The sequence below is a fragment of the Triturus cristatus genome, chromosome 2_1, assembly GCF_964204655.1.
Source record: "Triturus cristatus chromosome 2_1, aTriCri1.1, whole genome shotgun sequence".
Lineage (NCBI taxonomy): Eukaryota > Metazoa > Chordata > Amphibia > Caudata > Salamandridae > Triturus > Triturus cristatus.
The window spans coordinates 123,072,269-123,097,878 of NC_140581.1; the positions used below are offsets into that span (position 1 = coordinate 123,072,269).

General features: G+C 50.6%; 1 protein-coding gene across 1 annotated transcript in view; it reads left to right on the forward strand.

The window, feature by feature from the left end:
* The window catches only part of DCAF12 (DDB1 and CUL4 associated factor 12), a 304,177-nt gene that overhangs the window by 164,814 nt on the left and 113,753 nt on the right, over positions 1–25,610 (forward strand). Inside the window, exon 6 of the mRNA XM_085628764.1 lies at positions 24,961–25,026. Coding sequence (XP_085484890.1) covers positions 24,961–25,026 — 66 coding nt within the window. The remainder of the gene's footprint in view (positions 1–24,960; positions 25,027–25,610) is intronic.

Consider the following 25,610-nt stretch of genomic DNA (forward strand, 5'->3'; position numbering starts at 1 on the left):
CCAGACTTCTCCGACCCTCATCCACATCTGCAGCAGAGCTGAGATCCGTGGAGGCGACGAGCGACGTGGGACTGGCTACCTGGGAAAAGTGGCTAGTAACTTACAGCGCAGCTTCTGAGGTACCCTCGAAGTTGTGCACCGGGGATTGAGAAGCCCCAACCCCAAGCACCATCTGCACCGAAGACCAGCCCCCCACACTCCACGAGTCCTGCGTGGGGCCCTTCAGCATTTTCCTGCTTGCCGCGTCTGTCCGGTTGCTTGCCCGCTGGCTAGTGGCCTCTGTGACGACGCTCCCTGAAATCTTCTGCGCTGGTTTGGCTCCTCCAGACTGGCTCCCGCTTCTCTGCAAAGAAGAAGCACCCCAGACCTTCCTGGTCTGCACCAGAAGCAAGTCCCTTGGTCTTCGTGGGTTCCGCTTGCCAAGGCTTGGTGAGTCCTAGTCCAACTTCGATGCCGCCGACAGCAAGAGCCTTCGTGGGACAGCTCGCCTCCTGGTCCTGGTCGTCCTCGACGCTTCCTGGTCCTCCTGGCTGCAGCGACAAGCTTCACCTTCACCTGCAACTCTTCACGACATCGCCTGGTTCCTTCCTGGTTCCACGTGGTCACTGGCTAGTGACCTTGACTCTGTCCCTTCTGCTTGCAGGTTTCTTCTCTTCTTGATCCCAGCCTTGGGATCCACCGGACACTCTCCCCTGACTGCCTGTCAGCATCTTTCTTCAGGCATCCATAGGAGTCGACGACGAAAACGACGCATCTTCACCCCTATGCACCCGCAGCCTGTGGGCTAGGTAACTTGGGTACTCCGGTGCTCATCAGGATAGTGACTATCCTAGTGTCTAGTTTTCAAGTCTCAACTTCCTAGCTACTCCGGAAGTGTCCTAAATCTATCTATTTCTAAACTGTAACATTGCTATTGACTTTTACGCATTACGCGTGAGTGTTTCCACTCTGCACACGAATCCCGTGGGCCTCCCACTTCCTAACTAACGCTAGTGTAGTGTAGCCCCAGCGATTCCCTTGGCCTAGGCCTATTCTATTTCCGTGACAGTGGTTCTTATACCACTTATTTAGTATATGGTTTGCGTGGCCCCTAGGGCCTAACTGTATTACTTACCTGTGTGACTTACTGTATGCATTAATAAGACTGTGTTGTACCTACCTCTAAACTCATAAAGAGTGCTGAGGGTTTGCTTAGAATAAATACACTTTATTTTATATATATATCTGTTGTGGTGTCCTTTCATTTGGTATTCAAGGGATTATATATGGTATCACAGCTGGCTTCACATGCCATTCAGAGTTTAGCCTAAGACTGCTCTTGTCCATGCTACCACTAGGATAGCTGGTCTATAAGGTTGACTTTACAACCAATCACCATAAGGGTATTTGGACTGATATAAGGTGTACACTATAACTAGTGACATCATACATCAGGCCAACTTCTCACATTGGTGAGCAGCGGTTGGGATCTGAGCTTGCTGTTGTAATACCATTGTAATCTTGAGATACTAAATTGAAAGATCACACAGATATTGTCTAGGTACATATAACATAGATTATTATACTTAAGTCCTACTGGACTTTGTAGTTGTAGGTTGAAGGGAATAACACACCCTGACTACAACTACTAGAAAGGTTTAGTAGATACAACTAGTGTAGGTAGGTGCACACACCACACCCTCACTAGATCATGCCTCTGGGAGGAGATCAGGTAGATGCTCTCTCAGGAGGGGCAGGTCTGCAGAAGACCCCCTCTAGGTATTATACCTTAACATTCCAGGAGATGAGACAATTGTGTACCTCCAGAGGAATAAAACAGGGTGCAAACCCTACCCTCCTTCAGTTAAGACAACTCCTAGAGGAGTATGATGCTCAGAGGGCATCTCAGGAAGGTGCCCTAGGCACAGAGGAGGGTCTACCCACCACAGAGGAGTCAGATGGGGCTTCAGATGGGGAGGTAGACAGCCAGAGCCAAGTAAGGAGACTTAGCCAGGCTAACTAAGTTTACATGGAAGTTTGCATGGGGTCCCCCCATACAGACCCACAAGTAGACATTCACAGAGAAACAGGAAGGACAGATCCCCTTCAGGGGAATCCATCCACTCCCATGTCTCTAACATCTCTAATGCTTCCTCTCACAGGGGAATGACTTCACCTGAGAGAAAGGAGCATGCAGCCAGAATGAGGGAGGCTAATCTGAGGATTCAGAGGGAAGAACTTGCCCTTGCCAAAGAGAAGCTTGCTCTGGCTAGAGAACAAAAGTTAAGTGGGTTAGAACCCACTGGTGGCAGCAACATTCCTAGAGATAGAGACAGGCACTATGATAATAGAAACCTGAGCAAGATTGTCCCTCCCTACAAGTGTGGGGATGACATCCACAAATGGATAACTGCTTTGGAGAGAGCTTGCAAAGTACAGCAGGTACCCCAAAGTCAGTGGGCAGCTATCTTGTGGCTCTCCTTCTCTGAGAAAGGAAGAGACAAGCTCCTCACAGTTAGTGATGAGGATGCAGATAATTACACTGTCCTGAAGAGTGCTCTGATTGATGGGTTTGGCCTAACCACTGAACAATACAGGTTGTTGTTCAGGGATACCCAGAAGACACAGACTCAGGACTGGACTGACTTTGTAGATTGTGCCACTAAGGCTCTGGAAGGCTGGCTATTGGGAAGTAAGGTTAAGGACTATACAGGATTGTATAATTTGATCATGAGAGAACAAATACTTAACAACTGTCAAAACCAGCTATTGCATCAACACCTGATTGATTCTGATCTGACTTCTCCCCAAGAATTGGGAAAGAAGGCAGATAGATGGGTCAGGACTAGAGTTAAGCAGAAAAACCAGAACCAGGGCGGTGATCAGAAAAAGGCAGACCAGAAGGGTAATGAGCAGAAACAAAAAGACCAGAAGTCTTCACCAGGCCCCCAAAAGGCTCAGGGGGAGGGTGGTTCCAAAAAGGATAAGAAGAAAGAAGGCCAAAAGAAACCATGGTGCAACTATTGTAAGTCTACCTCACATTGGTTTAGTGAGTGCACCAAAAAGGATAAGCCCCCAACCACCATTGCCCCTAAGGCAACTGTACCCCCTAGTTCAGCTGTAAGTGGTGGTTCCCAGCAAAAGGGTGTAGTAGGGTTAACCCTGGGAACTGAGGAGGATTCTGGCCTAGTCAGAGTACCTACTCAGGCTGTCCTGATCTGTGATGGGGACTTAGCTTTGTCCTCTACTGTAGGCCCCAGTAACCTGGGCAAGTACAGACAGACACCTTTTATCAACCAAAGAATGGCTCAGGCCTACAGGGACACTGGGGCTAGTGTCACAATGGTGACACCTGCTTTTGTGGACCCTGGACAGATCATACTAGGTGAGAATTACCTAGTGACCAACGCTAGCAATGCCACTACCTCCCATAGTGTGGCTATTGTTAACTTCTCCTGGGGAGGGGTAACTGGCCTCAAGAAAGTTGTTGTTAGTTCAGACCTTCCTGTAGAGTGTTTACTGGGCAATGATCTTGAAACTTCAGTTTGGTCTGAAGTGGAGTATAGGACCCATGCAGAAATGCTGGGGATAGATGCACATGTCCTTGCTGTGACCAGGTCACAGGCCAAAAAGTGCAACACTGAACAAGTGCTGGATCCTGAAACTATGGACCAGTCACAATCCAAGAGAAAGAGCAGTAGGGTTAAGGCTGTGCCTTCCCCCCTGCCTCAGGTGGTGGATCAGCCCTCCCAGGAGGATGATTCTGAGAGCCCTGAAGGAACTGTCCTAGAAGAACTTGAACCTGATCAGGTTGAGTTTCTTGGGACAGGGGGACCTTCCAGGGCAGATCTGAGGCAGGCTCAATTAGACTGCCCCTCTCTTGAACCCCTCAGACAGCTGGCTGCTGCTGAGGCTGCAGGGAATGCTCAAGGTACCCATAGAGTGTATTGGGATGAAGGGCTACTGTACTCAGAGGCTAGAGACCCCAAGCCTGGTGCATCCAGGAGGTTGGTCATACCACTGAAGTTCAGAGGCTTCCTTCTAACTTTGGCCCATGATATTCCCCTTGCAGGACATTTAGGCCAGAACAAGACTTGGGACAGGCTTGTCCCTCACTTTCACTGGCCCCATATGTCAGAAGATACTAAGGAGTTTTGTCGCTCCTGTGTCACCTGCCAAGCCAGTGGCAAATCAGGTGGCACCACAAAGGCCCCCCTCATACCACTACCTGTGGTGGGGGTCCCCTTTGAAAGAGTGGGCATAGATATTGTAGGACCAATGGACCCACAAACAGCATCTGGGCACAGATTCATACTGGTGATAGTGGACCATGCCACCAGGTACCCAGAAGCAATTCCCCTGAGGACCACAACAGCTCCTGTTGTGGCAAGGGCCCTGCTTGGAGTATTCTCCAGAGTGGGCTTTCCAAAGGAGGTCATTTCTGACAGAGGTGCCAACTTTATGTCAGGATACTTGACTGCAATGTGGAAGGAGTGTGGTGTTAACTATAAGTTCACCACACCCTATCACCCACAGTGCAATGGGCTTGTTGAGAGATTCAACAAGACCCTAAAGGGAATGATAAAAGGATTACCAGACAAGCTTAGGCGAAGATGGGACATCCTTTTACCCTGCCTTCTGTTTGCTTACAGAGAGGTCCCACAAAAGGGGGTTGGCTACAGCCCTTTTGAGCTTTTGTTTGGGCATCCTGTAAGAGGACCCCTGTGTTTGGTGAAGGAAGGATGGGAGAGACCTCTCAGACAACCCAAACTAGACATAGTGGATTATGTACTTGGTCTCCGCTCCAGGATGGCAGAGTATATGAAGAAGGCTTCTAAAAACCTTGAGGCAAGCCAAGAACTCCAAAAAGCTTGGCATGACCAAAAGGCTGTACTGACTGTTTACCAGCCAGGACAGAAAGTGTGGGTGTTGGAGCCAGTGGCCCCAGCAGCACTCCAAGACAAATGGTCTGGACCCCACACTATTGTTGAGAAAAAGGGAGAAGTCACCTACTTGGTGGACCTTGGGATTCCCAGAAGCCCCCACAGGGTGCTTCATGTCAACAGATTGAAGGCATATGTTGACAGGGCAGACATGGGGCTACTCATGGCTACAGATGAGGGGCAGGAGGAAGAGAGTGACCCTCTCCCAGACCTGTTGACTCAGAACCCTGATGATGGCTCAGTTGATGGTGTGGTCTTTTCTGACAGCCTCACTGTCCATCAGCAACAGGACTGCAGACAGGTTCTGCAGGCCTACAGACATATGTTCTCTCTGACCCCAAGTCAGACAAACTGGTGCACCCATGAGGTGGACACTGGTGACAGTCTGCCTGTGAAGAGTAAAATCTACAGGCAACCTGACCATGTCAGGGACTGCATAAAAGTTGAGGTACAAAAGATGTTGGAGCTGGGAGTCATTGAACCTTCAGAGAGCCCTTGGGCTAGTCCTGTAGTCCTTGTGCCAAAACCTCACACCCAAGATGGTAAGAGAGAGATGAGGTTTTGCGTGGATTACAGAGGTCTCAATGCTGTCACTAGGACAGATGCCCACCCAATACCTAGGGCAGATGAGCTCATTGACAGACTGGCAGCTGCTAAGTTTTTGAGCACATTTGACCTAACAGCAGGCTACTGGCAAATCAGACTAGCTGAGAGTGCAAAGGCCAAAACTGCTTTCTCGACCCCAGGAGGACATTATCAATTTGTGGTAATGCCCTTTGGTTTGAAGAATGCACCTGCCACTTTCCAAAGGCTGGTGAATCAAATCCGGGGGGTTGTGTAGGAGAGTAGGGTCTGCTTTCTATGTTCACCCCCACTTTTTGCTTTTGCTTTACTGGTTTTCGGCTTAGATGTGGCTGTGGGCCTGCTAATCAGACCCACAGCCCTGCTGTTCTCTCTCTAAATTAATACTATGTACTTTAGGTGCATAACCCATTTGGATAGGATCACCTTATTGGCCCCTGTACAGTGTACCCTAGGTACCCAGGGCATAGGTGTACCCTAGGCCTACCAGGGGCTGCAGCATGTATTGTGCCACCCCTGGCCTGGCCTTCCATTTTGAAACAACTGGCTGATCACTCAGCTGGGGCAAGGTCGTGTAATCACCCCTTGCTTAGGTGTAGTATCCCTATACCTAACTTACATATAGACACATGTGTACCTATCAGTCACTCCTATGGCAGGCCTTGACAATCCTGGAGGCAGAGTGCTTGGTAACATGTGAGGTGGTGCTCTAGCATGAGCTGAGCCTGTCTGCAGCTTTCGGAACCATGTCCTTATAGCTGTTCTATGATATAGCCTACCATATACTCTTAAAGTGCCTTATAATCTTAAACGGTTATGGTAACTATGGTTTGGCTTTATCAAAACATGTCGTGTAAGGTGTCTAACACTCGGGAATAATACCCCCATGCCATTTCTGGACATGAGAATATTATTCCCCCCTTCTAGAGGGAAAGACATGTTAAAATCATACTTCAACTGTTAGCCTCTGACCAAAGCCTCAGCATCACAAAATGGATGCTGCTGCCACGACACAAGTCTGACCTCCTGCAGCTGGGAGTGATCCCAGCCAGGGAGGCCTGGACAATAGGTTTCCTGCTTGGGGAGGTGCTAGCACCTCCCCAGACAGCCTTTAGTGTATTGGGGCAGGGTGGGCTGAAAGGAATGAGACATGCCTGGGGCACACAAGGTGTTCCTTGCATAGTCCAGTTCAAACCGGCGCTGGGGCACTCCAGCCCCAGCTCTGGCGCGAAACTGGACAAAGGGAAGTGGGTGTAACCACCCCCTCCCAGGTCCCACCCATAAGGCGTGACCTAGCAGGTATCCCAGCCCCCCAGATTAGTATAAGAGTGGGAGTTGGGCCTCAAGACTTTAGATTATCCTGAACCTGCAAAACTGAACAGAAACTCTGGACCTTCGACATTCGACGAAAGAAGAAGACTGAAGAATCTCCCTTGTAGCCAAGGAGTGGCTACCCTGTGCAAACAGGCACCATCAAGAGACTACCCTTTGCTTTGCGACCGTTCTACGAGGAACCGACTGCAGAGCCCGACCAGAGCCTTGATTTCCAGACTTCTCCGACCCTCATCCACATCTGCAGCAGAGCTGAGATCCGTGGAGGCGACGAGCGACGTGGGACTGGCTACCTGGGAAAAGTGGCTAGTAACTTACAGCGCAGCTTCTGAGGTACCCTCGAAGTTGTGCACCGGGGATTGAGAAGCCCCAACCCCAAGCACCATCTGCACCGAAGACCAGCCCCCCACACTCCACGAGTCCTGCGTGGGGCCCTTCAGCATTTTCCTGCTTGCCGCGTCTGTCCGGTTGCTTGCCCGCTGGCTAGTGGCCTCTGTGACGACGCTCCCTGAAATCTTCTGCGCTGGTTTGGCTCCTCCAGACTGGCTCCCGCTTCTCTGCAAAGAAGAAGCACCCCAGACCTTCCTGGTCTGCACCAGAAGCAAGTCCCTTGGTCTTCGTGGGTTCCGCTTGCCAAGGCTTGGTGAGTCCTAGTCCAACTTCGATGCCGCCGACAGCAAGAGCCTTCGTGGGACAGCTCGCCTCCTGGTCCTGGTCGTCCTCGACGCTTCCTGGTCCTCCTGGCTGCAGCGACAAGCTTCACCTTCACCTGCAACTCTTCACGACATCGCCTGGTTCCTTCCTGGTTCCACGTGGTCACTGGCTAGTGACCTTGACTCTGTCCCTTCTGCTTGCAGGTTTCTTCTCTTCTTGATCCCAGCCTTGGGATCCACCGGACACTCTCCCCTGACTGCCTGTCAGCATCTTTCTTCAGGCATCCATAGGAGTCGACGACGAAAACGACGCATCTTCACCCCTATGCACCCGCAGCCTGTGGGCTAGGTAACTTGGGTACTCCGGTGCTCATCAGGATAGTGACTATCCTAGTGTCTAGTTTTCAAGTCTCAACTTCCTAGCTACTCCGGAAGTGTCCTAAATCTATCTATTTCTAAACTGTAACATTGCTATTGACTTTTACGCATTACGCGTGAGTGTTTCCACTCTGCACACGAATCCCGTGGGCCTCCCACTTCCTAACTAACGCTAGTGTAGTGTAGCCCCAGCGATTCCCTTGGCCTAGGCCTATTCTATTTCCGTGACAGTGGTTCTTATACCACTTATTTAGTATATGGTTTGCGTGGCCCCTAGGGCCTAACTGTATTACTTACCTGTGTGACTTACTGTATGCATTAATAAGACTGTGTTGTACCTACCTCTAAACTCATAAAGAGTGCTGAGGGTTTGCTTAGAATAAATACACTTTATTTTATATATATATCTGTTGTGGTGTCCTTTCATTTGGTATTCAAGGGATTATATATGGTATCACAGCTGGCTTCACATGCCATTCAGAGTTTAGCCTAAGACTGCTCTTGTCCATGCTACCACTAGGATAGCTGGTCTATAAGGTTGACTTTACAACCAATCACCATAAGGGTATTTGGACTGATATAAGGTGTACACTATAACTAGTGACATCATACATCAGGCCAACTTCTCACATTGGTGAGCAGCGGTTGGGATCTGAGCTTGCTGTTGTAATACCATTGTAATCTTGAGATACTAAATTGAAAGATCACACAGATATTGTCTAGGTACATATAACATAGATTATTATACTTAAGTCCTACTGGACTTTGTAGTTGTAGGTTGAAGGGAATAACACACCCTGACTACAACTACTAGAAAGGTTTAGTAGATACAACTAGTGTAGGTAGGTGCACACACCACACCCTCACTAGATCATGCCTCTGGGAGGAGATCAGGTAGATGCTCTCTCAGGAGGGGCAGGTCTGCAGAAGACCCCCTCTAGGTATTATACCTTAACATTCCAGGAGATGAGACAATTGTGTACCTCCAGAGGAATAAAACAGGGTGCAAACCCTACCCTCCTTCAGTTAAGACAACTCCTAGAGGAGTATGATGCTCAGAGGGCATCTCAGGAAGGTGCCCTAGGCACAGAGGAGGGTCTACCCACCACAGAGGAGTCAGATGGGGCTTCAGATGGGGAGGTAGACAGCCAGAGCCAAGTAAGGAGACTTAGCCAGGCTAACTTAAGTTTACATGGAAGTTTGCATGGGGTCCCCCCATACAGACCCACAAGTAGACATTCACAGAGAAACAGGAAGGACAGATCCCCTTCAGGGGAATCCATCCACTCCCATGTCTCTAACATCTCTAATGCTTCCTCTCACAGGGGAATGACTTCACCTGAGAGAAAGGAGCATGCAGCCAGAATGAGGGAGGCTAATCTGAGGATTCAGAGGGAAGAACTTGCCCTTGCCAAAGAGAAGCTTGCTCTGGCTAGAGAACAAAAGTTAAGTGGGTTAGAACCCACTGGTGGCAGCAACATTCCTAGAGATAGAGACAGGCACTATGATAATAGAAACCTGAGCAAGATTGTCCCTCCCTACAAGTGTGGGGATGACATCCACAAATGGATAACTGCTTTGGAGAGAGCTTGCAAAGTACAGCAGGTACCCCAAAGTCAGTGGGCAGCTATCTTGTGGCTCTCCTTCTCTGAGAAAGGAAGAGACAAGCTCCTCACAGTTAGTGATGAGGATGCAGATAATTACACTGTCCTGAAGAGTGCTCTGATTGATGGGTTTGGCCTAACCACTGAACAATACAGGTTGTTGTTCAGGGATACCCAGAAGACACAGACTCAGGACTGGACTGACTTTGTAGATTGTGCCACTAAGGCTCTGGAAGGCTGGCTATTGGGAAGTAAGGTTAAGGACTATACAGGATTGTATAATTTGATCATGAGAGAACAAATACTTAACAACTGTCAAAACCAGCTATTGCATCAACACCTGATTGATTCTGATCTGACTTCTCCCCAAGAATTGGGAAAGAAGGCAGATAGATGGGTCAGGACTAGAGTTAAGCAGAAAAACCAGAACCAGGGCGGTGATCAGAAAAAGGCAGACCAGAAGGGTAATGAGCAGAAACAAAAAGACCAGAAGTCTTCACCAGGCCCCCAAAAGGCTCAGGGGGAGGGTGGTTCCAAAAAGGATAAGAAGAAAGAAGGCCAAAAGAAACCATGGTGCAACTATTGTAAGTCTACCTCACATTGGTTTAGTGAGTGCACCAAAAAGGATAAGCCCCCAACCACCATTGCCCCTAAGGCAACTGTACCCCCTAGTTCAGCTGTAAGTGGTGGTTCCCAGCAAAAGGGTGTAGTAGGGTTAACCCTGGGAACTGAGGAGGATTCTGGCCTAGTCAGAGTACCTACTCAGGCTGTCCTGATCTGTGATGGGGACTTAGCTTTGTCCTCTACTGTAGGCCCCAGTAACCTGGGCAAGTACAGACAGACACCTTTTATCAACCAAAGAATGGCTCAGGCCTACAGGGACACTGGGGCTAGTGTCACAATGGTGACACCTGCTTTTGTGGACCCTGGACAGATCATACTAGGTGAGAATTACCTAGTGACCAACGCTAGCAATGCCACTACCTCCCATAGTGTGGCTATTGTTAACTTCTCCTGGGGAGGGGTAACTGGCCTCAAGAAAGTTGTTGTTAGTTCAGACCTTCCTGTAGAGTGTTTACTGGGCAATGATCTTGAAACTTCAGTTTGGTCTGAAGTGGAGTATAGGACCCATGCAGAAATGCTGGGGATAGATGCACATGTCCTTGCTGTGACCAGGTCACAGGCCAAAAAGTGCAACACTGAACAAGTGCTGGATCCTGAAACTATGGACCAGTCACAATCCAAGAGAAAGAGCAGTAGGGTTAAGGCTGTGCCTTCCCCCCTGCCTCAGGTGGTGGATCAGCCCTCCCAGGAGGATGATTCTGAGAGCCCTGAAGGAACTGTCCTAGAAGAACTTGAACCTGATCAGGTTGAGTTTCTTGGGACAGGGGGACCTTCCAGGGCAGATCTGAGGCAGGCTCAATTAGACTGCCCCTCTCTTGAACCCCTCAGACAGCTGGCTGCTGCTGAGGCTGCAGGGAATGCTCAAGGTACCCATAGAGTGTATTGGGATGAAGGGCTACTGTACTCAGAGGCTAGAGACCCCAAGCCTGGTGCATCCAGGAGGTTGGTCATACCACTGAAGTTCAGAGGCTTCCTTCTAACTTTGGCCCATGATATTCCCCTTGCAGGACATTTAGGCCAGAACAAGACTTGGGACAGGCTTGTCCCTCACTTTCACTGGCCCCATATGTCAGAAGATACTAAGGAGTTTTGTCGCTCCTGTGTCACCTGCCAAGCCAGTGGCAAATCAGGTGGCACCACAAAGGCCCCCCTCATACCACTACCTGTGGTGGGGGTCCCCTTTGAAAGAGTGGGCATAGATATTGTAGGACCAATGGACCCACAAACAGCATCTGGGCACAGATTCATACTGGTGATAGTGGACCATGCCACCAGGTACCCAGAAGCAATTCCCCTGAGGACCACAACAGCTCCTGTTGTGGCAAGGGCCCTGCTTGGAGTATTCTCCAGAGTGGGCTTTCCAAAGGAGGTCATTTCTGACAGAGGTGCCAACTTTATGTCAGGATACTTGACTGCAATGTGGAAGGAGTGTGGTGTTAACTATAAGTTCACCACACCCTATCACCCACAGTGCAATGGGCTTGTTGAGAGATTCAACAAGACCCTAAAGGGAATGATAAAAGGATTACCAGACAAGCTTAGGCGAAGATGGGACATCCTTTTACCCTGCCTTCTGTTTGCTTACAGAGAGGTCCCACAAAAGGGGGTTGGCTACAGCCCTTTTGAGCTTTTGTTTGGGCATCCTGTAAGAGGACCCCTGTGTTTGGTGAAGGAAGGATGGGAGAGACCTCTCAGACAACCCAAACTAGACATAGTGGATTATGTACTTGGTCTCCGCTCCAGGATGGCAGAGTATATGAAGAAGGCTTCTAAAAACCTTGAGGCAAGCCAAGAACTCCAAAAAGCTTGGCATGACCAAAAGGCTGTACTGACTGTTTACCAGCCAGGACAGAAAGTGTGGGTGTTGGAGCCAGTGGCCCCAGCAGCACTCCAAGACAAATGGTCTGGACCCCACACTATTGTTGAGAAAAAGGGAGAAGTCACCTACTTGGTGGACCTTGGGATTCCCAGAAGCCCCCACAGGGTGCTTCATGTCAACAGATTGAAGGCATATGTTGACAGGGCAGACATGGGGCTACTCATGGCTACAGATGAGGGGCAGGAGGAAGAGAGTGACCCTCTCCCAGACCTGTTGACTCAGAACCCTGATGATGGCTCAGTTGATGGTGTGGTCTTTTCTGACAGCCTCACTGTCCATCAGCAACAGGACTGCAGACAGGTTCTGCAGGCCTACAGACATATGTTCTCTCTGACCCCAAGTCAGACAAACTGGTGCACCCATGAGGTGGACACTGGTGACAGTCTGCCTGTGAAGAGTAAAATCTACAGGCAACCTGACCATGTCAGGGACTGCATAAAAGTTGAGGTACAAAAGATGTTGGAGCTGGGAGTCATTGAACCTTCAGAGAGCCCTTGGGCTAGTCCTGTAGTCCTTGTGCCAAAACCTCACACCCAAGATGGTAAGAGAGAGATGAGGTTTTGCGTGGATTACAGAGGTCTCAATGCTGTCACTAGGACAGATGCCCACCCAATACCTAGGGCAGATGAGCTCATTGACAGACTGGCAGCTGCTAAGTTTTTGAGCACATTTGACCTAACAGCAGGCTACTGGCAAATCCGACTAGCTGAGAGTGCAAAGGCCAAAACTGCTTTCTCGACCCCAGGAGGACATTATCAATTTGTGGTAATGCCCTTTGGTTTGAAGAATGCACCTGCCACTTTCCAAAGGCTGGTGAATCCAGTCCGGGGGGTTGTGTAGGAGAGTAGGGTCTGCTTTCTATGTTCACCCCCACTTTTTGCTTTTGCTTTACTGGTTTTCGGCTTAGATGTGGCTGTGGGCCTGCTAATCAGACCCACAGCCCTGCTGTTCTCTCTCTAAATTAATACTATGTACTTTAGGTGCATAACCCATTTGGATAGGATCACCTTATTGGCCCCTGTACAGTGTACCCTAGGTACCCAGGGCATAGGTGTACCCTAGGCCTACCAGGGGCTGCAGCATGTATTGTGCCACCCCTGGCCTGGCCTTCCATTTTGAAACAACTGGCTGATCACTCAGCTGGGGCAAGGTCGTGTAATCACCCCTTGCTTAGGTGTAGTATCCCTATACCTAACTTACATATAGACACATGTGTACCTATCAGTCACTCCTATGGCAGGCCTTGACAATCCTGGAGGCAGAGTGCTTGGTAACATGTGAGGTGGTGCTCTAGCATGAGCTGAGCCTGTCTGCAGCTTTCGGAACCATGTCCTTATAGCTGTTCTATGATATAGCCTACCATATACTCTTAAAGTGCCTTATAATCTTAAACGGTTATGGTAACTATGGTTTGGCTTTATCAAAACATGTCGTGTAAGGTGTCTAACACTCGGGAATAATACCCCCATGCCATTTCTGGACATGAGAATATTATTCCCCCCTTCTAGAGGGAAAGACATGTTAAAATCATACTTCAACTGTTAGCCTCTGACCAAAGCCTCAGCATCACAAAATGGATGCTGCTGCCACGACACAAGTCTGACCTCCTGCAGCTGGGAGTGATCCCAGCCAGGGAGGCCTGGACAATAGGTTTCCTGCTTGGGGAGGTGCTAGCACCTCCCCAGACAGCCTTTAGTGTATTGGGGCAGGGTGGGCTGAAAGGAATGAGACATGCCTGGGGCACACAAGGTGTTCCTTGCATAGTCCAGTTCAAACCGGCGCTGGGGCACTCCAGCCCCAGCTCTGGCGCGAAACTGGACAAAGGGAAGTGGGTGTAACCACCCCCTCCCAGGTCCCACCCATAAGGCGTGACCTAGCAGGTATCCCAGCCCCCCAGATTAGTATAAGAGTGGGAGTTGGGCCTCAAGACTTTAGATTATCCTGAACCTGCAAAACTGAACAGAAACTCTGGACCTTCGACATTCGACGAAAGAAGAAGACTGAAGAATCTCCCTTGTAGCCAAGGAGTGGCTACCCTGTGCAAACAGGCACCATCAAGAGACTACCCTTTGCTTTGCGACCGTTCTACGAGGAACCGACTGCAGAGCCCGACCAGAGCCTTGATTTCCAGACTTCTCCGACCCTCATCCACATCTGCAGCAGAGCTGAGATCCGTGGAGGCGACGAGCGACGTGGGACTGGCTACCTGGGAAAAGTGGCTAGTAACTTACAGCGCAGCTTCTGAGGTACCCTCGAAGTTGTGCACCGGGGATTGAGAAGCCCCAACCCCAAGCACCATCTGCACCGAAGACCAGCCCCCCACACTCCACGAGTCCTGCGTGGGGCCCTTCAGCATTTTCCTGCTTGCCGCGTCTGTCCGGTTGCTTGCCCGCTGGCTAGTGGCCTCTGTGACGACGCTCCCTGAAATCTTCTGCGCTGGTTTGGCTCCTCCAGACTGGCTCCCGCTTCTCTGCAAAGAAGAAGCACCCCAGACCTTCCTGGTCTGCACCAGAAGCAAGTCCCTTGGTCTTCGTGGGTTCCGCTTGCCAAGGCTTGGTGAGTCCTAGTCCAACTTCGATGCCGCCGACAGCAAGAGCCTTCGTGGGACAGCTCGCCTCCTGGTCCTGGTCGTCCTCGACGCTTCCTGGTCCTCCTGGCTGCAGCGACAAGCTTCACCTTCACCTGCAACTCTTCACGACATCCCCTGGTTCCTTCCTGGTTCCACGTGGTCACTGGCTAGTGACCTTGACTCTGTCCCTTCTGCTTGCAGGTTTCTTCTCTTCTTGATCCCAGCCTTGGGATCCACCGGACACTCTCCCCTGACTGCCTGTCAGCATCTTTCTTCAGGCATCCATAGGAGTCGACGACGAAAACGACGCATCTTCACCCCTATGCACCCGCAGCCTGTGGGCTAGGTAACTTGGGTACTCCGGTGCTCATCAGGATAGTGACTATCCTAGTGTCTAGTTTTCAAGTCTCAACTTCCTAGCTACTCCGGAAGTGTCCTAAATCTATCTATTTCTAAACTGTAACATTGCTATTGACTTTTACGCATTACGCGTGAGTGTTTCCACTCTGCACACGAATCCCGTGGGCCTCCCACTTCCTAACTAACGCTAGTGTAGTGTAGCCCCAGCGATTCCCTAGGCCTAGGCCTATTCTATTTCCGTGACAGTGGTTCTTATACCACTTATTTAGTATATGGTTTGCGTGGCCCCTAGGGCCTAACTGTATTACTTACCTGTGTGACTTACTGTATGCATTAATAAGACTGTGTTGTACCTACCTCTAAACTCATAAAGAGTGCTGAGGGTTTGCTTAGAATAAATACACTTTATTTTATATATATATCTGTTGTGGTGTCCTTTCATTTGGTATTCAAGGGATTATATATGGTATCACAGCTGGCTTCACATGCCATTCAGAGTTTAGCCTAAGACTGCTCTTGTCCATGCTACCACTAGGATAGCTGGTCTATAAGGTTGACTTTACAACCAATCACCATAAGGGTATTTGGACTGATATAAGGTGTACACTATAACTAGTGACATCATACATCAGGCCAACTTCTCACATCGTATATATCGACGACATCCTCATCTATTCGTCCAGTGTGGAGGAGCACGTACACCACGTCAAAGCTGTGCTCCAAAAGCTGAGGGAAAACATTCTGTTTTGTAAACTCAGCAAGTGTGACTTCCACGTCACATCCGTGGAATTCCTCGGAGTGATGCTGAGTCCAGAGGGACAGGAGATGGCAGAACGAAAGATCAAGGCGGTGAAAGAATGGCCGGTGCCCCAAAGCGTGAAGGACGTCCAAAGTTTCATTGGCTTCGCCAACTTTTACAGGCGGTTTATAGATGGATTTTCAGGAGTGGTGGCCCCAATCACACAGCTACTGAGGAAGTCCAAGGAGTTTGTCTGGTCCCCTGAAGCGAACAAAGCCTTTGAGGCCCTGAAAAGCGCCTTTGGTAAGGCGCCGGTGTTGGCTCACCCCGATCCGGATCTCCCCTACGTGGTGGAAGCGGACGCGTCGGATGTGGCGCTGGGGGCTATCTTGTCCCAACGCAACCACGACACAGGGGTGCTTCATCCCGTTGCGTACATGTCCCGCAAACTCAACGACGCCGAACGCAACTACCATATTGCGGAGAAGGAGCTTCTCGCAATCAAGGACGCCTTCACCGAATGGAGGCATTGGTTGATGGGGGCAAGACATGTGGTATCGGTGTACACGGACCATCGGAACCTACAGTTCATGACGGCCACTAGACACCTTTCTCCCAGGCAGCTGCGGTGGATGATCTTCTTTGCGGGGTTCAACTTCCGCATCACATATCGGCCGGGGACGGAAAACCGGAAGGCGGACGCCCTGTCCCGTCAATCTGCAGTTAAGGAACCATTGCCTGCAACCGAGCGTTCCATCATTTCCCCGAGGATGGTATTGGGGGTTATCCAACCGGATACTTTCCTGAGGGGAATAAAGAGAGGGATCAGGTCATTCGCATGGCGGAGGTGGCTCCTCAGTCACAGAGAATGGCAGCTGAAGGACGGGATACCCCTGAAGGGCAGGTGCCTATTGATACCCACGCCTAGGCTAAGGAAACAAGCATTCATCTGGTGCCATGACTCTCCATGCGCAGGTCATTTGGGCTTTGAAAAAACGGTGGCTAGCATGGGACGGCCTTTCTGGTGGCCAACCATGAGAGTGGATGTTAGGAGGTGGGGACAGGAGTGTCCTACGTGTGCTACCATGAAGGCCGACCATGGCCGAACCCAAGGGCTCTTACATCCACTTCCGACCCCGGATAGACCATGGGATAGCATATCACTGGACTTCGTGGTGGGCCTACCGGTAGACCAGGGGATGACGGCAATACTGGTGGTGGTGGATTACTTGACGAAAATGGGGCACTTCATCCCCTGCAAGAGAGTACCTACGGCCGGGGAATTGGCGTCACTACTCCTAAAGAATGTGGTACGACTGCATGGATTACCTGGGGTGATCGTGTCGGACCGGGGGTCGCAGTTTACTGCGCAATTCTGGAAGACTTGGTGCACTGCGCTGCATGTTAAGACCGCCCTGTCCACCAGCTACCACCCTCAAACGGACGGCCAAACCGAGCGCCTGAACCAAACGCTCAAACAGTATCTGCGATGTTTTGTGGACCAGGGCAGGGAAGAATGGGTCGACTTGCTATGGGTTGCAGAGATAGCCTATAACAACGCCACTCACAGCTCCACACAGTCCTCTCCGTTCTATAGCAACTATGGCCAACATCCCAGGTTCTTGCCATTTCTACATCCGTTCAGAGAGGACAGGATTCCCGCCACAGCGGACAGGGTGGCACACATAAAAGACACGTTGATGCGCTCAAGGGCTGTCCTAATAGAGGCCAAGAGAAGATACAAGGCTGCGGCAGATAGGAAGAGAAGGCCCGGGCCACTGTACCGCACTGGAGACTACGTCTGGCTATCCACAAGAAACATGAGGTTTCGAAAGAACAGTGTGTTCCATCCCAAGTACATGGGCCCCTATCGAATTACCAAGTGTATGGGTCCCGTGAACGTGAAGGTGTGCTTGCCCCAGTCATTGCGGATACACCCTGTCTTTCATGTATCATTGCTCAAACCAGCACCCTCCAAGCCGTCTGGGACACCTAGGCCGGTATGCGTGGAGGTGGAGTATGAAGTGTCGGGCATACGGGCGTCCAAATGGCGCAGGGGGAAGCTGTGGTACCTGGTTGCGTGGAAAGGCTATGGCCCGGAGGAGCATTCATGGGAACCGGCTGAAGGGGTTCATGCTCCGCGCTTGGTCTCCTTGTTCCATCGGCGCTTTCCTGCCAGCGCTGGACCCGTGGGGAGCCGCTGAGAGGGAGGATGTACTGTCAAGAATTCCTGTCATACAAGGGAAACACGCCCTTATGTAAACAGGAGAGCTGTTACATAACTCAAGGGAAACACGCCCTTATGTAAACAGGAGAGCTGTTACATAACTCAAGGGAAACACGCCCTTATGTAAACAGGAGAGCTGTTACATAACTCAAGGAAAACACGCCCTATAAAGGGAGGAACCGGGAGGTACAAGGCTGTCGGATATTGTGTTTACACCGACGTACCTGCTTCGTGAAGAGCAGTGTTCCGGAGTGGTGCTCCAGTAAGGCAAGAACGGAGGTAGGTCGAGTCGTTACTCCCTGGGCCGTGTCTTGCCCCATCGTCACCTGTGAAGGACCCGGAAGCTCTACCGGTCAACCATTGAGCTTCGCTTTTTGACTCGGCTGAGTCCAAGCGCAGTGGCGCTTTTGCTGGTTGGAGTCGTAACTCCCAGCCCGACCAGAGACACAGGGACTGCCAGCTGTAACGCACACCAGGAGGTGTTTGCCGCGTTACAGACTCGGAAGTCCACAGGATCGATCGAGCGGCTGCTCTCGGTTCAGTCTTCTTGCTTGTGATTGGGGTATCGGTGACGCATCACCAGGAGGTGACTCCGCGTCCCGGTGCAGTCTGAGGAAGAGGTTGAGCGGCTGCTCCCTTCAGGTAGAGACCCCGGTTGGGTGTTTCCCTGACTCCTCGATTCTCCCCAACACTCTTCGTGCCCCTCACAGCCTACCGATTGGCATTGTCGGCCATTTCATTTCTGCCCTCTGTTGGCATACGCCGGGATCGGCGTATATGCAGAGGACGGTTAGGACGATCCGTGCTGTGGGCTGGTAACGTACTTAGCCTGGAGGATTCCAGTGACTATAACTTTTGTTTGTTCTTTGTATTTTATTTGCCTTCATTAAAAGAACTAACCCTTCACAAGTGGTTGCGTCCTCATTGTCGTGTCTGTTAAACGATCCTGAGACGTTCAGGGCGTTACAGACGCACAGGTGAGTCCTACCCGGAACAAGGGAGAACAACGAAGAGTACTGTCCCAGGACCTGGCGGCAGTCCTCCTGCTGTTCAGGAGTTAGAGATGGGGAGAGAATCACTCCCTCCACCGACCCATCCTTCTCTTGAGACGCAAACAAATCGGGGAGAGGCTCGCTTTCCACGTCCTCTCCTCCGTCAGTCACCATCATCAAGATGACTTCGGGCCTCTCGTGGTGGGGTTTGAGGCGGTTGGCGTGCAGCACCCGTAGGGGCTGACGAGGGGTTTTAAGATCCACCAAATAGGTAGCCTTACCCTTCTTCTCCAATACCTCAAAGGGTCCTGACCAGCGATCCTGGAGGGCGCTAAGCTCTCCTGGTTCGATCACCCACACCTTCTGGCCAGGCTCCAACTCCACCGGGTGAGCATTGTGGTCATACCACGCCTTCATCACTGCTTGGCTGGCTTCCAAGTTGTCAGAAGCTTGCTTCCACAACTTAGCCATTTGGCTTCGGAAGGCCAGCATGTAGCTCACCACGTCCTGGGGAAGCTTTCTGGGAGTTCTTTCCCATCCGTCTCTCACCAGGTTGAGAGGTCCACGTACAGGGTGCCCATACAAAAGCTCGAAGGGGCTGAAGCCCACTCCCTTCCGTGGCACTTCCCTGTAGGAAAACAATAAACAGGGTAGGAGGACGTCCCATTTCCTCCGCAGGCTTTCAGGCAGACTTCTGATCATGCCTTTCAAGGTTTTGTTGAACCTCTCCACCAGACCATTGGTCTGGGGGTGGTAAGGAGTTGTGAACCGGTAGGTCACTCCACACTCCTTCCACATCGCCCGCATGTACGCTGACATGAAGTTGGTCCCCCTGTCGGACACAACTTCCTTGGGAAAACCCACTCGGGTAAAGATTCCCATCAGGGCCCTCGCCACAACAGGTGCTGTTATGGTCCTCAGAGGTATTGCCTCTGGGTACCGTGTGGCATGATCCACCAGAACCAGGATAAACCTGTGACCAGCTGTAGTAGGTGGATCTAACGGACCCACAATGTCGATGCCCACCCTTTCAAAGGGGGTGCTAACGACAGGAAGTGGTTCCAGGGGAGCTTTCAGCTTCACCCCTGTTTTCCCACTGGCTTGGCAAGACACACATGTCCGGCAGTAGGTATTGGACGACACTTTCATTTGAGGCCAATAAAAGTGTGGGACAAGACGGGCGAAGGTCTTGTCTTGCCCCAGGTGTCCTGCCAATGGGATCTCGTGAGCCAACTCCAGAAGGAAGGCTCGATAACGTTGAGGGACTACCAAGGCTCGTGACGATCCATGTAGGGGTGCCTTGGGTTCACTGTAGAGGAGGCCATCCTCCCAGTAAACACTGTAGTTCCCTTCAACGTTCCCTGCTGCCTGGGCTTTGGCCTGACGCCTCAGCCCCTCAAGGGTAGGGCACTCCCTCTGGCCCTGACAGAATTCCTCCCTGGACGGGCCTCCCTCCACGTGCCACTCGGCCGGGATGGGTAGGTCCTCCAGTTCGGTGACATCCCCCACCGCAGACTCCTGGTCCACCACCTCCGGTGGCCTCTCCGTCCTACGGGGTGTGGACGCCGAGGCAGGCTCCTCCTGTCCTCGGTTCTTCCCTTGACTGGCAGCTGGCTGGGCCTTTGTTCCAGGCTCCAGCCGAAACGAACTCCCTCTCCGGGAAGTCGCGGACCTTGTGCTCACACAGGCCCAGTCAGGTGTACCCAGCATCTCGGCATGAGTCCGGTATTCCACCTCCTTCCAAGCATTGTGCTCCATGTCATTCCCCAGCAGACAATCGACTGGCACGGCAGGGCTTACGGCAACTCAAAGTGAACCTGCAACCCCCTCCCATTCAAAGGGAACCTCGGCCACCGGATAGTGGCCTGTTCTGCCGTCAGCCATCGCGGCTGGGTGGAGTACATCGGGAATTACCTGCTCTGGAGACACCAGTTGGCTACGCACCATAGTCATACTGGCTCCTGTGTCTCTCAGAGCCTCCCCTCTTTGTCCGTTGATGGTGACCCACTGCCCATACTTTACGGTATTTGCGGGCACCTGGATCTTAGGAACCATCTCCCGTTCTCCCAGGGACACTAAAGTGACACCCGCCCACTCCCTTCCCTTAGTTAAGGGCATTTCCTCCCCGAGCACTACACTAGCTACTCCGGGGGCCTTTCCTCCAATGGGAGGGGGTGGTCGTTTCGGGCACTTTGCATCTCCCTTATAGTGTCCAACGCCGCCGCACTCGTAGCAATGGACAACCCTTGGCTGCTGACTCTGGCCAGGATTAGGGTTTCTGGGTGGGTTAGCCCTAGGGGTGAATCCTGTTCCCTTTCCTTGGAAATTATTTTGGGGGCCTTTGGAGAACTCCTTTTTCTTTTCCCCTCCCTCTTTCTTCTGGGGGGCGCCCTGTCCGGCCTTTTGAGTATCCCCTCCAGTCCCCCTTGTGGACACCCGGGTACTAGCCCAAATGTCCGCCTCCTCAGCAAGCTTCCGGGGACTGGTCAGCTTGCTATCCACCAGGTGTTGACGCAGTTCAGGGAAACATTTTTCAAGCAGGTGTTCCTTCAGTACTAAGTCAAACAACCCCTCGTAGTTCCTCACTTCACTGCCCTGAATCCAACCCTCTAGTGCCTTCTTTGCATAGTCCAGGAAGTCCACCCAATTCTGTGTGCCCAGTTTGTGACTACCCCGGAACTTCTGTCTGTACTTTTCGGGTGTTAGTCCAAACTTTCTAATGAGCGCCACTTTCATGGTGGGGTAGTGGGTCTGCTCATCCTCCTCTAGGGCCAATAATGCATCCCTACCAGCTGGAGGCATGTACTTGTCCAATCCCCCTCCCCAGTACTTCTCTGGAACCCCATGGGCCCTTAACGAGACCTCATAGGCCGCTAGCCACTTGGCGATATCGTCACCCGCCCCATAGCTAGCTACTATGTCCTTCGGCAAGTAGGGTTTGGGTTCCCTAGTGAACTCTTGGTCTTTGCTGCCACCATTAGGAACAGGGTGTGCCCCGACTCTTAGGATCTGAAGATCTATCTCTTTCAGCCTTAACTCATGAGCCATCCTCTGTTGCTCCTTCTCTTTCTCCAGCCTTGCTAAGTCCCATGTGAGCTGTCTTTTCTCCCTCTGGTCAGTTAACTCTACTTCAGATAAGCCACCGCTAGAGACAGTGCTGCCCTTCCTGGAAATGGTTCTGGGCCCCGCTACTAGGTTCCCCACCTCAGGTTGGTACATCCCAGCCCCCTCGCTGTCAGGCTCTCCATCCCTGTCTTCCTGCTCAGCCTTACTCTCTCGTCGTGCCTCCCCCCAAGCCCTCAAGCTGGTCTGGAGTTCAGCCTTCTTGGCACCTGGGGGACAGTACACCCCCTCTCTCTGACAGAACTCTCTGAGTTGGGCCACAGTATAACTTTCCACATTTTCTAAGACAAATTCCATTTTGCCCACTCAGAACAGAAGACAGGTTTTTACAGAAGCAATGCAGGGGGGTACCTTTAATAATACCTCCTCCCACCACCAGAGTAAATTTGGAAAAACAAAAACTCACAATTAGGAAGGCCGCTTTGAGAAAACTCCAGGTGTAGGCCTATGGACTACCCACAGTTATTGTCGAGTATACGTAGGCACAGCTCAATCCCGCCGCTGAACACCAATCATGTTAGAAAAACTCACTCCCACACCGGAAGGGTGGTGGTGGTGTTCTCCCAGACACGCTGTGGTAGCTTGGCTCGAGCGGTAAGGAAGGCACCGTGTTAAGCATACGACATACCCACACAATAACCATGCGTGCATCCGTTCCAAAAACGACACTACACCTTAAAAATTATACTGAAAATATATCTCTATCTTCTTTTTCTCTTAGTTGCTGATTAAATAATAATACAATCACAGTACACAAGGCTTTTTCTGTGGAAGGGTACGTCAAATAAATACTGTCTTAACGATTCAATAAATAAGGTAGATCATAAATAATCAAGGCATAAATATAAGTGCATTACATTAGAGGCAATTAAATATTATGAGGCAATAAATACTGTATGACAATAAATATTGTGAAACAATAAATACTGTGGGGCAATAAATAGGATAAATACAATAAATACAGTGCTCTCAATAAATAATAAAAGCCAACAGTGACACTTGTAAATCAGTTCACATTCCTGAGGTACTATGGGATGATTTGACCCAATCCCAGCTTGTAGAGATTTGGATGGCCTGAGGGGTATACTCCCTGGCTTGGACAAGGCTGAGGCCTAAACTGAGGTAGATCAAGGGGGAATCTAGAGATCTGGCTCTCCCACACTACACAACCCCTCTGTATTCGTCTCAGCTCACCCCTGGCACTATCAAGCTGGTTCCAGCACCTCTCTAGCCCCTAGGATAGTCTTTTAGGGCTTCACAGGGCCTTAGGCGCCCTCTATTCCACTTACTGCCCTTCTTATGAAGTTCCGACGCCGCTGGAGTCGTGTCGACGCCGTGAGGCGGTTCCGGTTCGATGTCGGCGGCCTCGGCGCAATGTCAATTCTTGACGACGCCGGGAGGCGGTTCCGGTTCGATGTCGGCGGCCTCTGCTCGATGTCGATCTCCGGTTCAATGACGTCAGGCAGTCTTGGCTCGATGTCGACTTCGGGCGGCTCCGGTTCGATGTCGACCTCCGGTTCGATGTCGACCTCCGGTTCGATGACGTCGGGCTGTCTTGGCTCGATGTCGACTTCCGTCGGCTCCGGAGTGCGATCTCCACTCCCGACCTCCGGTGCTCCTTTCCTCAGGTTCCGGCGTCTCCGGAATGCGACCTCCACTCCCGACCTCCGGCACAATTCTCTACAGGTTCCGGCGACTCCGGAGTGCGATCTCCACTCCCGACCTCCGGCACGCTTCACCTCGGTCTCCGGCGACTCCGGGGGGCGGACTTCACTCCCCCGTCGACGCCGCATACTCGACCTCAGGTGTTTTCCTCCACGACCTCTGGTACTCTCCACGACCTCCGTCGGCGCCCTCTCTCGACCTCTGGCGGCTCCGGGTACGACGTCTGCTTTCCAGTCAGCGCCGCTTCTCCACCTCGGGCTCCAGGTCTCTAGGCTTCTCGACGTCGACTTCAGGAAGTTACCAGTAACCAGGTCAGGAACTTGCTGTTCTTTACTTTTAAGGCCTGTTCCTGCTGTCCAGGTCCTTAAGATGGTTTTTCTTGCTTTCTCCCACACAGGGCTCCAGGCTGGGCTCAGTCAGTAGGGACTAGTATCAAGGGTGGGTTTATGGACCCCACTCCAGGCACAAGTTTCCACCCCTGCTGCCTCACTCCTTCCTCCTTCAGGTTTCTGCTGCTCTCTCTTCACCAGTCAGGTGCCAACTGCCCACTCCAACTGTCAACTCTGGCTTATCTTCCCAACATTCCAAACCGCCTCCAACTGTCACAGGGTTCCAGAATGTTGCAGAAGGTTCTAGTAGGTTCCAGTGGGTTCTGATGATGTCACAGGTGGCCACCATTTTGTGCTCCAGGCCCTCAGACAGAAGTTCCAGGGATAGATAAAATGGCTCCCTGAATCTGCATCAATACGAAAAAGTCTGGTGGTTCCCAAAAAGGAAAAATACTAACAGGGTTTGAGGCAAACGTGGGACAAAATAAATAATGATGAGGAGGGACCACCCAAAGGGCTGACAGGTCTAACACTGTCTAATAAAGGCAATATAAAAAGATGCATGGAGTCAAAGTACTTGTTGGTCCTGTTTTCCCAATATTTTGTCTCTGGTTCAGCAATGAATCCCATGTTCCAGAAGCACAAGAAGTGATAAAAATGGAATTTCCGTTCACCTTACCTCTGGTGTTTCAAAGTATCCCATATGAAAAAGGATTTATGCTAAAGCAAAAACAGATCTTTCAGGTGGCCTGTTTTTCTTCCAAGTAATGCTGTAAAATTGCATGTTTATTCTTCAAAATAGAGCGTCTTTGGGATGAGAAAATATAATCTCAGAGTATAACCAAGCGATGCCAAAATGGAATGAATAAGTTTGAGCAATATTTGCTAATATATATTTCTTTTAACAGAATTCCATCCAGGAATGCACTGATTATTGCATCTTACATTCAACTTGCTGAATGTGAATTGTTTGTTTATCTAGGAGCTGGGTGCCCTCTCTCTCGATGGTTACTTTCACCTTTGGAAGGCTGAACACACGTTAACAAAGGTATTAAATTGTACCATAAACTATTTATCTGTTTGTACTGTTGCACTTTGTCCTTTCCTTGTTCAATCACGTATATTTATTGTATAGTAAGAACATGTTTTTTTCCTATTTATCTTTGTACTGGTATGACCGGTCAACCACACTAATAAAGGAGACTTAAGAAGAACAATCCCTTTAAACTAGAATTGGATTTAAACTGGTCATTATGGAACTACTAAGAACCCACCTTCTTCCTCTTACCTGCAAAGTACGCAGTCTCAAAACAGTGTTCACTCTTCTAAAAGCATTTGCTGCCGTCTCACTTAGATGTGCATGGCTGCCTTAATTCAATGTATTCATTTATGATTACGGAGCTCCGTGGAGGTCCACATAAGCTGAGAACCCAACAACACAGTGAGGATTCTATTTTGATAATAAGATAACACAGAAAAATATTCCTTCCCAACAAGACATCAGCGACTCCTAAAATTGATCCAACATTATAAAAAGTCTTCAGATTAAAACATAACAATATATTGTAAAGTACAAAAAAATGTAAATATCCTTCATGCCCTTAGTGCAAATGTTTAGGAGGTAAATAACAT